Source organism: Neophocaena asiaeorientalis, unplaced genomic scaffold (assembly GCF_003031525.2).
Source record: "Neophocaena asiaeorientalis asiaeorientalis breed wild unplaced genomic scaffold, Neophocaena_asiaeorientalis_V1.1 scaffold72, whole genome shotgun sequence".
Classification (NCBI taxonomy): Eukaryota; Metazoa; Chordata; class Mammalia; order Artiodactyla; family Phocoenidae; genus Neophocaena; species Neophocaena asiaeorientalis.
The window spans coordinates 11,288,282-11,300,976 of record NW_020185336.1 but is presented as its reverse complement, the minus strand read 5'-3'; the positions used below and the strand labels follow the sequence as shown (position 1 = coordinate 11,300,976).

The 12,695-nt window shown below is 36.9% G+C and overlaps 1 protein-coding gene across 2 annotated transcripts in view; it reads left to right on the top strand.

Moving 5' to 3' along the window:
• GALNT13 (polypeptide N-acetylgalactosaminyltransferase 13) overlaps nt 1–12,695 on the top strand; it is a 552,783-nt gene that overhangs the window by 346,910 nt on the left and 193,178 nt on the right. For both annotated transcript variants that reach the window (XM_024735936.1, XM_024735937.1), the window contains one exon: nt 7,629–7,746. In XM_024735936.1, the coding sequence (XP_024591704.1) occupies nt 7,629–7,746 (118 nt within the window). The remainder of the gene's footprint in view (nt 1–7,628; nt 7,747–12,695) is intronic.

The window sequence follows — 12,695 nt, the reverse complement described above, 5'->3', positions numbered from 1 at the left end:
ACCAAACTGGAGGGAAGAGGCTTGTACTAAGGCCAGCCTGTATGGAATATATCAACTTTGCATTGACTGAAGAATGGAGCAGGTATGAACATATAAGGGGAGTTTACAAAGGAAAGTTCAAGTGGCAAATTGATGTGAAAAAATGCACCAAGAAGTGTGAAGCATTTACTGGTATAACTAAACACTTTAAGTACAGATAAATAGTTAAAGGGAATGGAGGAGCTCATTGGGTAGGTCCAGATCCCTGCTGGAATTTTTTTTTTTTTTTTTTTTTTTATAAATTTACTTATTTATTTTTGGCTGTGTTGGGTCTTCGTTTTTGTGCGTGGGCTCTCTCTAGTTGCGGCGAGTGGGGGCCACTCTTCATCGTGGTGCACGGGCCTTTCACTGTCGCAGCCTCCCTTGTTGCAGAGCACAGGCTCCAGATGCGCAGGCTCAGTAGTTGTGGCTCATGGGCCTATTTGCTCTGCGGCATGTGGGATCTTCCCAGACCAGGGCTTGAACTCATGTCCCTTGCACTGGCAGGCAGATTCTCAACCACTGCGCCACCAGGGAAGCCTTAAAAAGCTGGCATTTATTAAAATAGGTTTTGAAATATCTGGTCAACAGTTTTAGAGGAATTCTGATTTAGAGAAATTAATCTGGCTGTGATTTGTAGGATAAATTTTAGAAGTAGCAGACTCTAGAAGCATGAGAGTTCCATTAACAAATGGTTAGAAATAAAAGGACTAAAATTGGAAAGTGACCCTGATAACAGAGATAAGTGTCAAAAATACTTAAGAAAAAAAAAAGGAAGTATTTGGGAAATGACCAAATGAGGCAAAAAAGAAAAAGGTGCTGGAAGGTGGTTTGATGAAATAAGGTCTGATGAATAAAGTCTTAGGACACTAGAAAAAAATAGAGGACTTTGAAGAGAAACAGATGTGGTAGCACACTCTCAGTTCTATGTTACATACACTGAGCAGAGTCAGAAGGAGTTTTTTAAGTGAACACCTAGTGAGTACTTAGAAAAGTACAACCAATGCAGAGGAAGGAAGAGAGAAAAGACAACAGAGATCAGGAGTCATCCTCATAGAGGTGATGGTTAAAGGCATGTGACCGATGACCTGATACAGGTAAAGAGAAAGAGAAAAGTGCCACTGAGAGACCCTTGAGAAGACTACATTTTGGGGAAAATAAGATAATTATTAAGCACATATGTCTGCAAAACAATACTGTAATGGTATATTATACTCATGTCACAGATGTGAAACTAAAAGCTTGACTGAGATCTGATAGCCAGCAAGGGAAAGGAAGAGGAAGGGGAATCAATAAGCATCATAAAATAAATATTTAAACTGATAGAAGGAAAAACCTCTCTAGAACAATGCAATGGGAGTCAGAAGTGAAAAGAATTTAAGCACGGAGGTTGGTAAATTGTGTTAAATGCTTTCAAAGGAAGAAGGCAGGGAAAGGCTGTTGAAGTTCATCATCAATGGGCCCTTTCAGAAAGAAGTTATTATAGAGATGGGAGCAAGATCCAGATTCTAGTGAGAAGGTCAAGAGGAGTTGAGGGAGTATGTTAGAAAGTATCCTTTCAATAAGGTCACCAGTGAAGGGAATAGAAAATATATGTCCCTGGTTTGAATGAGTAGTAGGATGGAGTGAAGATGTATTATGGTTTAGGGTAGAACTTAGATGAGCAGTTTTGTAAGCTCAAGGGGACAATCTAGAAATCAAACACATAAAACACAAATGTAATAGTGAATGAACAGGTAGCTGAAAGAGTACAGGCATAGCTCAGAGACTGTGGGTTTGGTTCCAGACCACTGCAATAAAGCCAAATATCACAATAAAGCAAGTCACACAAATTTTTGGTTTCCTGGTGCATTTAAAAGTTATGTTTACATTATGCTATAGTCTTTTAAGTGTGCAAAAGCATTGTGTCTAAAAAATATACATACCTTAGGTAAAAAATACTTGCTAAAAAATGCTAGCCGTTATCTGAGCATACAGTAAGTCATAATCTTTTGGTGGTGAGGGGTCTTGCCTCAGTGTTGATGCCTACTGACTGTGGGATTTTCATAAAATAAGCGACAGTAAAGTTTACCCCATCGATTGACTCTTCCTTTCACAAATTATTTCTCTGTAGCATGCAATGTTGTTAGATAGTATTTTATCCATAGGACTTCTTTCAAAATTGGAGTCAGTCCTCTCAAATCCTGCCACTGCTATATCAACTAAATTTATGTAATATTCTAAATCCTTTGTTGTCATTTCCCAGTTTTCACAGACTCTTCACCAGGAGTAGATTCCATCTCAATAAACTGTTTCCTTTGCTCATTCATAAGAAGCAACTCCACATCTGTTAAAGGTTTGTTATGAGATTGCAGCAATTCAGTCACATCTTCAGGCTCTATCTCTAATTCTAGTTCTCTTGCTAGTTCCACCACATCTGCAGTTACATCCTACACTGAAGTCTTGAACCCCCCAAAGTCATCCTTGAAGGTTGGAATCAACTTCTTCCAAATTCCTATTAATGTTGATATTATGACCTCTTCCCATGAATCATGAATGTTCTTAATCGCATCTAGAAGGGTGAATCCTTCCCAGAGAGTTTTCAATTAACTTTGCCCAGATCCATCAGAGGAATCACTATCTATGGCAGCTATAGCCTAATGAAATGGGTTTCTTAAAGAATAAGAATTGAAAGTCAAAATTACTCCTTGATCCATGGGCTGCAGAATGGATGTTGTGTTAGCAGGCATGAAAACATCATTTATCTTGTTGTACATCTCCATTAGAGCACTAAGGTGACGAGGTCCACCTTAGTAGGTCTCAACAGTGGGCTTAAAACATTCAGTAAACCATGTTGTAAAGAGGTTTGCTATCATCCAGGCTCTGTTTTTCTATTTATAGCGCACAGGTGGAGTAGATGTAGCACAATTCTTAAGGGCCCTGGGATTTTCAGAATGGTAAATTAGCATTGGCTTCAACTTAAAGTCACCAGTTTCCTTAACCCCTAACAAGAGAGTCAGCCTATCCTTTGAAGCTTTGAAAGTCAGGCATTGACTTCTCCTCTCTAACTATGAAAGTCCTAAGATGGCATTTTCTTCCAATATAAGGCTGTCTCATCTACATTGAAAATCTGTGTTTTAGTATAGGCAACTTCAATAATAGCTAGATTTCTGGATAATTTGCAGCTTGTACATCAGCACTTGCTGCTTCACCTTGCAGGTTTATGTTATAGAGACAACTTCTTTCCTTAAACCTAATAAACCAACCTCTTCTAGCTTTAGAAGCATTCTTCTGCAGCTTTCTCACCTCTCTCAGCCTTCATAGAATTGAAGAGAGTTAGGGCCTTGCACTAGATTAGGCTTGGGTTTAAGAGAATTTTGTAGCTGGTTTAATCTTCTTTTTTTTTTTTCTTTGCGGTACATGGGCCTCTCACTGCTGTGGCCTCTCCAGTTGCGGAGCACAGGCTCCGGACGCGCAGGCTCAGCGGCCATGGCTCACGGGCCCAGCCGCGTTGTGGCATGTGGGATCTTCCTGGACCGGGGCACGAACCCGCGTCCCCTGCATCGGCAGGCAGACTCTCAACCACTGCGCCACCAGGGAAGCCCAGCCCTGGTTTGATCTTCTATCCAGACCACTCAAACTTTCTCCATATCAGCAATAAGGCTGTTTTGCTTTCTTACTATTCATGTGTTTACTGGAGTAGCACTTTTAATTTCCTTCGAGAACTTGCCATTTGCATTCACAACTTGGCTGTTTGGCACAAGAGGCCTAGCTTTAGGCCTATTTCGATTTTCAACACGCCTTCCTCACTAAGCTTAATCATTTCTAGCTTTTGATTTAAAGTGAGAGATGTAGGACATTTTCTTTCACTTGAACACTTAGAGATCATCGTAGGATTATTAATTGGTCTCAGGGAATCGGGAGGCCCAAGGAAAAGGAGAGACAGGGGAACAGCCGGATGGTGTAGCAGTAAGGACACACACAACATTTATTGATTAGGTTCACTGTTTTATACGGGCGTGGTTCATGGTGCACCTAACTACAGTAGTTAACAACGAAGATCACTGACCACAGATCAGCACAACAAATATAATAATAATTTAAAAGTTTGAAATAGTGTGGAATTACCAAAATGACACAGAGACATGAAGTAAGCAAATGCTTTGGGAAAAATGATGCCGATAGACTTACTCAACTCAGAGTTGCCACAAACCTTCAATTTGTTAAATACACAATATCTGCAAATCTCAGTAAATCAAGGGGTAATAAAAACAAAAAAAGTATGCTTATAGTTAGAAAAGAGCTGGCTGAGGGCAAAAGGATGAATGCTATCCCATAGTGAGAGGAAAGGAGACATTCTTTTCTCTGAGACAAGAGGAAGGAAGAGGCCCTGAGAAACATACACATATTAACGTAGAGATTGAGGGAGGTTAGAGTTCATGATTGAGAGAGTTTAGATTTTATGCATTGCCTCACTCTTCAACTTCTTGAGAATAGTCCAAAACCTTTGGAAAATATTCAGTTAAAAATGAGATAGGTGAACAAATAGAGGTAAAAGGATTGTTAGGTCTTTCTGGACTAGCAGAGGGTCAATAACATGGACTTGTAGCAGGACCAGATGACCTCAGCTTATTACTTTTTTAGTGATTCTCTAGGTCTTAGGAGCAGAGGTAGATGAGAAGGGTAAGTTTACCCAGGAACCAATATTTATAAAAAGAGAATGGTGTCAGTCAGGCAAGGACAGAGAACCTAGGGTGCTCAGCTAGGTGTTCGCTGACATGGCAGGGTCTTGGAGAGGGGGTGGGAGGAGGGAAGCAAACGATTTCTGCAGGGAGTTATTCTGTGAGAATATGGAGTAGCTAAGGAATGATAACCATCAATGAAGGATAAAAAGTGACTTCCATAGGATTGAAATAGGAGGGGTTAAAAAATTAAAAGGTGTGTTCAGAGAGGCAGAGTTCAACCTCTTGGATCTGAAGTGTTTTTAAATGATTTTGAAATCCAAAATGACGTGTATATGGGGAGCCAAAATTAATTGAAGGACACTTAAGATTTTGATTGAATGATTAACATCAGCAAAAACAAGAAAAATGTATTACCCAGCGTTATTAACTATTTATATTAAATATACTAAAAATACAGCCTTATTAACTATATACTATTTATACTTGGCACTGTGCCAAGTGCTTTAGTTCTATTCATCTTCACCTACTTACTGGGTGGTAGGTAATATTTTCAGCCATTGGGCTGATTATATTTTCCCCAATAAAATTGATGGAATTGGTTGGTCCGACATTGTAGAGACACAACCTTAAAAAGACAATTTTAGCTAACTCAACTATAATCAAGGTTTTTAATTTTCTAGGTACCCAGAAAACTTAAGGTCTGCACAGGAATATGTAAATAGTTCATGGGGGGACATTACAAAGCAGTTAACTTAGAACAGAACATGCTATACAACACTATCTGTGTCTGTAGGTATTATTTAAGGCACCATCCCCGGACTGTGTGAGAGAGCTAACTGACATTGCAAATACACACAAAAAAATTCTCCCTAGGAACATCCATCTTCAGAAAATACAGGAATTTTTTGAGCAATTGTTTTTTAAGCTTTTGTTACTTTTCAACTAAAAGTAAAACTTATTTGAGTCATTTTTATGGTTAAATATATAATTTATTGTAGCCATTTATAATATATTTCTCACATATTTGTAGGAATTATCACCAACTGTAAGACGAAAGTCAATACATGTATTTAAGTTAAATGCATTAGTTCCCTATTAGTAAATAGATAAGTGAACAGGCACTCTGATCGTTAAAAATGCATCCTTAACGTTCTTAAGCACCTGGTTACATTATCATAGGATAATTGCAGCAATTTCTGTTCCTCATTTCATTAGACTGTTCAGCACTGTAATACCTTATACAGTTATTTCCATGGAGTTCCAAAACCCCAATCAGGTGAGGGTCATGGCTACTCCATAATTACCATCTGCTTCGCTTTGTTAGTGTTTCTCTCTATTACTCGTTAGGTCAATGACACTGTTCTTGATAGGAACCCAGCAAGACCGAAAGTAATAAAACAACTCAGAGCAAGTGAGGCTCTGCTACTCCAACTGATGGACAGTTAATTACCTGAGTATAAAACAGTGAGAGCACTGGGAGAAATAGAGAACTCTGTGATATGGTAGATATCCAAGTACAATATTATTTGGTAGTTTTTCAATGAACTACACTGCTCAGTTAGAGGACATGGTCATATCCGGTGGCAGAAGAGGATATAATTTTGAGAAAAATAGAACATTTGGTTTTCTAACAATCTCAAACTACCCTTGAATAACTCAGGAGTTAATCTGAGTATAATTTATAGTCAGCCCTTGGTATCCAAGGTTTCTCCACATCAGAGGATTCAACCAACCATGGGTTGTGTAGTATTGCAGTAGTTACTGTTGAAAAATATCTGCATATAGCTGGACCCGAGCAGTTCAAATCCATGTTGTTCAAGGGTCAACTGTACCTGGATGAGCATTCCAAATCTAAGTTACTAGATCAGTTTCTCATCTTTAGCAGCTCAGTAGACTCATCTGGGAACTTTATACAATATCAAAGATCTGGCCGCACTCCTGGCCAATTAAATCTAAATCTGCAGAGAGTGGCACCCAAGCATGGAAATGTATTTTTTAAAGGTGCTTCAGGTGCTGCTAATGTGCTACAAAGGTTGAAAACCTCTATTCAAAAATAATCATTGCTAGTATAGATTCATTTGTGAACAACTAGAACTTTCTTTTTCAGTTTCAATTCACACTGCTTATACAGAAAACTTGTGTGGTTCACACATTAACCACTGATTTTAATGAAACTTCTTAGATTAAAAATTAATTATTCTTTTTGAAACTTAACACCTGACTTCTTAGAGAAAGTTTGAATATGAGAACCAAAAGCATTTATTCCTAGTAAAAAGTTTTGGATCTTGGCCAAATGTCCTAAAACTGTGAATAGCATACAGGATTTATGTTTATCCATAGGGTTATATGATTCATTCTATCATTTTAACTGGGTAAACAGCTGTAAACAATTAGATATAAAGTTCTATGGTACTTATACTTATGTGACTATCATTAGATACTTATTGCCTATAAATATTTTATAGCATTTAATATTTTTCATATTTAAATAGGCTATAGGTCTTTTCATAGAGAAACCACTTCCATACATTTCTAGAGTTCATATTCAAATAATTTATAATTAGGTGACAAAAGACAACTGGTAGTTTCATGACCAGTTCATCTCTTTAAGGATAGTGCTAAGAGCACTAACTTCTCTTCACTATGCCTTTCAGAAAGGATGTATATGCCTCTGTCTTAAATGGCCAGTGTTCCTTCCTTGTATCTGTTTGATCACCTGTAAGAAAAATATAGACTAATCTAAATTTAGTTTTACAGAAAGTGTGAAATAAAATGCTATTTATTAATTTTAAAACCTCTAACAACTTGGCTTTATGTTTCCAGTTTGAGATTTTTGAGTACTATTTTTTTAATTTAAAATGTCTCAAAAATATTTGCTGTAGTCTCATTAAACTCCACACATTGTTTTCAAAAGGTATTCTTTTCTTTTTGTTTTTTTTCAACTAGGACCCCTACTATGGCTGGTGGCCTATTTTCTATTGACAGAAACTACTTTGAAGAGATAGGAACTTACGATGCAGGAATGGATATCTGGGGTGGAGAGAATCTTGAAATGTCTTTTAGGGTAATTGCATTTTACTTTATCTTTTGACTCTGAACATACTATGCTGTAGCATGCACATATAGACTCAGTAATTTACTGTCAAATCTTTTCTGTAAAGTGATACAAATTACTGATCAGTTGGTCATTTTAATACTTGTTTAGAAACTCTGCTAGAGTCTTTTTGCATCTAATATTTACTGTTAAATGGGAAATTAGAGGCATTTTTTAAGTTTTCAAAATAATTCTTTTATACATAATTCAAAGACACTAGGGCTTTTCTAAAAAGACGGGCTTTATTTTTTAATAAAGCATTATCCTATGAAATCACTTTGTGTTTTTGAACTGAAACTTGGAAGTGTTTATGATATCTGAATTTGCAAGTGCTGCTTGAGGTTATTCTCAAATACCTTTAAGAATAACCTGTGGTCAAAGGAATTCTGGATAATTCAAGTAACATGATTTTTCACAATCATAGACATTATTGTTTGATAAATCAGTTTTAATAATGCAAATGCACTTATTAAATGGCCTTCCAAGTAAACAAAAATTAAGAATTAATCCCTCGTATAACCAATACTAGGAAGCATATGAATAATTTTAATATATTATTACATTCAAAAATTTTAAATACACATAAATGTTCCACCTTACTAAGAAACAATAAGGGCTAACATACTGTTTTTTTTCTTCAAACCACATTCAGTATCATTTTAAAAATGAGTCAAATTAATAATACTGTTGTTTTTTCTTTCCTATAATTTAACCTGAATGATTTGAAACACTCTATCGTTTTGCTGGCATTATTTGCACAACAAAATTATTAGAGTTTAGATATATTAATCTATGAAGTTCAAGAGTTATGCCTTTTAATTTCTTATTTAGAAAGTAAACTTTGTTTTTCACAAATATAAATATGTTTGATGTTGTGTAAGCAAATGTCAAAATTTGAGAATAAGAATTACTTTGAATTTATATAATGTGGAATTTAATGGATCTTGGATAATCTGAATTATTTTAAAAGGACTAGGATGTCCTTGTTATACAACTTTTTGCCTATAAATCTTCCTAATAGTCCAATGTCTGAGAAGATCATTAGTTAATGAAATTTTATTCTTCCCATACTTGCTTATATACTCATAGTCAGACGGAGCTTGCCCCACAAGACTTAGTAGCATACTCAAGAATGTCTTCTTTTTATAAAGTACAGAATACATCTTTGCACAATCTTTGGGACATTTGGGGACCCAACTTTTTTACTCAGTGTAGTTCTCAAAGTACAGAATATAAGAGCTGACAGTTTAAAAGGAAGAAGAAAAAGGAAAGGAGGGAGGGAGGGGGGGAAGAAAGGAAAGATAGTATACTCAAGACCTTAAAAACAATTTTCTCTTACCCTTAGATTTAATGAAGAGAGTATTTATACATTCATTAACCAATATTCTTTGGATGCTATGCTGGAAATTCATAAGGAAAAAAAATCAACATAGCAATATTACTCTTACCTAGTGATCCTATTGCCCATCTTTTTTTCCTTCTTTCCTAACATTCTTATTCACTTCTTTTCTGCTCACCTGTTAAGCTTGATTCTCTGCCAGTAGTCTCCCCTTACTTTCCTCACAGAGCTCCCAGATTAGATAGATGCTCTTCATCTAACTGATTGAAAGATGTGTCAGGGAGAAATGTATTAGGAAGGAATTTAGTGGAATAATATGATATGCCAGGAGAACATAATCAGGAAATACAACAGAGATATTAAGGTATCAGAAAGGAAGATTTGAAAATATGGTATGTGATGCAGATACCAGGTGAACAGAGTGAATGCAACTAGTGGCCATAAGAATGATCAGATCACTAAATAATAACACAGGAGGTTTTCTGTGATTGGTTGTTTGAGATTATTAAGAGATAAAGTACTCCTAAGTGACTGGTCTTTGATTTAGTTTCCGTATGCTATCAGTAGAAACAAAATGTATATTTTGCTTTTTATTAGACTCTTGATTCATGTTTTACTTTACTTTTCTTTCTATGACATGAATATGTGTTAGCTTAATAGTTGATACCCTGGCTGAGGAAGATATTGAGTGAGAGAAAATACTGGAACAGTACATTAGCAAAGGGAAGACACTCTCCTTTAGAGTAATTTCATAACAAGATGTGTGACTTCAGGTAATGAAAATATGTTGGAGATTTATAATTAGAAGATCTTTGTCTAATATCCAGCTTAATTATTTTACAACAAATGTATATTGAACATGTAGTATGTCCTTTACACTTTCCGGATCCTGAGACTGCCAAAGTGAAGAAGGCCTGATGCTTTTACTCTCAGGGAAGCACATCTCAAAGAAGAGATACATAGGTATCAGTGACAGTAAAATGTGATCATTTCTTTTGTAGATTTATGTATGAGGTTTCCTTGTCTCCATCATGTTAGTATAGGCCAATTACTTAACCTCAACTGTGAAAAGGTGATTATAATAATAGTAAAGTTATAGTTATCTTATAGCTCTGGTCTATGTAGATTTGAGGATGAAAAACATAGAAATATTAAATTCCTGCAAAAAATTAGTACTCTGGCTGGCCTTATGGGAGTTTAAGCCAATTCAAAAGAATACACTTTGGGGGATTTATTTATAACAGTATCACTTGATCTTTGATTCCCAGAGTATTGTAAGTACTGACAGACCTTGAATATCTGATGAAAACTGTAGACCTCCCAAGAAAGATGCATCCGTCTCCTACACACAGTAGGTTTGAACACAGTTTCAAAGGGTTGAAAAATCCCTTGAAGTCTCTGGATAAAAATTCTTGGCATAAAATAATAGTGACTTCTAATATTTATAGAGCTAGTAAATAGCATAGTTGAAAATTGAACCCCAGCATTCTGTGACCAGTGGCCGTGCTGCTAATTACTGTACCACTACCTCACCTGTAAAGGTCCATCCCTCCGTAACATGACAGCCCTAACAGCTGATGGTGTTATCAGGAGAGGGGATAGAAGCTAACATGCAAATGCAATCTTCCTGAACAATGCTGAGACGGTTGTCTCATCTAGTGACTTTATCTTCTTATACGCTTTAGCCTCTTATGGATAATACACGTCCAATAGCAGTGAGAATATGTACAAGTAGATCCTAATGCTCCTGAAAACTTAGTCTCAGATACTGTTCTCCACTCCTTTACACAACAATCGTCAAAATAACATAAATTCCAAGATGTAAATGTAAATTTTAACTGATAGTATTGATTTCCTACTCAATAGGTACAGGACATACAGTTGTGAACAAAATAGACAAAACTGTGTGTCCTTATGGAACTTATATTTTAGTGAAGGAGACAGACAATAAACAAGAGAAGCAAAATACATTAATATATTAGTGATAGGGCTTCCCTGGTGGCGCAGTGGTTAAGAATCCGCCTGCCAGTGCAGGGGACATGGGTTCCAGCCCTGGTCCAGGAACATCCCATATGCCAGGGAGCAACTAAGCCCGTGTGCCACAACTACTGAGCCTGTGCTCTAGAGCCTGCACGCTGCAACTACTGAAGGCTGTGAGTGACAACTACTGAAGCCCGTGCGCCTAGAGCCTGTGCTCCGCAACAAAAGAAGCCACCGCAATGAGAAGCCCCCGCTCACCGCAGCTAGAGAAAGCCTGTGTGCAGCAACGAAGACCCAATGCAGCCAAAAATAAATAAATTTATTAAAAAATATATATATACTGGTGATCAGTGTTAAAGAGAAAAAACTAAGGAAGAGAAGAGGAATATGAGATGATAGGCCTTGGAAATTGTTAGGGGCTGAAATTTTATATAGGAAGAACTCAGAAATGAATATTCATATAAAATAGTTTATGACAAAATTAACCCAGTATAGTATGAATTTATCATCAAAGGTATCATCTATCTTTAGAAGTCCAATGCACTATCCATTGCGCACAGAGCCATTCATCTATCTTTGAATAATATCCTTGATGTTATCAGTACCACCCAATAAGCATCACCACCTGGAATCCTTGCCTTGCATTAGGCAATAGCACAAGAGGATTATTTCCAAAAGCGCACAATATGTGAGATAATCTGTCACTGTAGAACCCACTGAGGTCGTTTAAAAGAGTCAGAAGGCAGCAAAAGACTCAGAAGAGTGTCCCACTGCCCTGAAGGGTAGACTAGTGGTTACAAGAATGGTCTGGGAGGGAGGCAGCCTGGGTTCAAGACTTAGCTCTAGCACTTATTAGCTGTGTGAGTTTGGGTAAGGTAGCATGTCTCCTAAGCTCTAATATGTTTGCATCTAGGCCTTAACCATAGATAATCAAATGAGAGAATGTTCGTGAAAAGCCCTTTAAAACCAGAATATGCAATACATATGTAAAATACTGCTGCTCTAAGTGTTAGTCAATATGTGGTTCTAAATCTCTCCTGACCAGAAAGAGATTACATTTTAGAAAAAAACAAAAAACAACAACAACAAAAACCTTTCTTTTTAGACTGCTGCAACATCCTCTGAGATAACCACTGACATTCTAAGAACTTACAGTGTCAAATGTTTACCTACACTCATAAAATGGCTTAAATAAAACAACTGAATTTAAAAAAAACAGGAAAGTGTCATCTAGAGTTGGTGTGACAGGTACTGAATTTATACATACACACACACAGACAAACCTAAGTCAATTTTTTAAACAGACAAAATATATATGAAAAAGGAGTTTCAAGACATTGGACAGTAAGTCATAAATGATGATGGTCTCTGAGAGATGGGAAACAAACAAGGAGGGGCCTTGAGTTGCCTTGGCTTACTGCCTTGAGATAGTGTCTAGACTTCAGCAACATGAAGGGAGACTTAGCCAGATCCCAGTGGACTCCATGAGTTGAGGAAATGGGCCAGAGTGTCTGGAGACCTCAAGGCAGCTAGAATTTAGTGGACAGAGTAATGGAGAGGAGAGAGCTGCACACACAGAGAACTCATGAAATATGGAGTA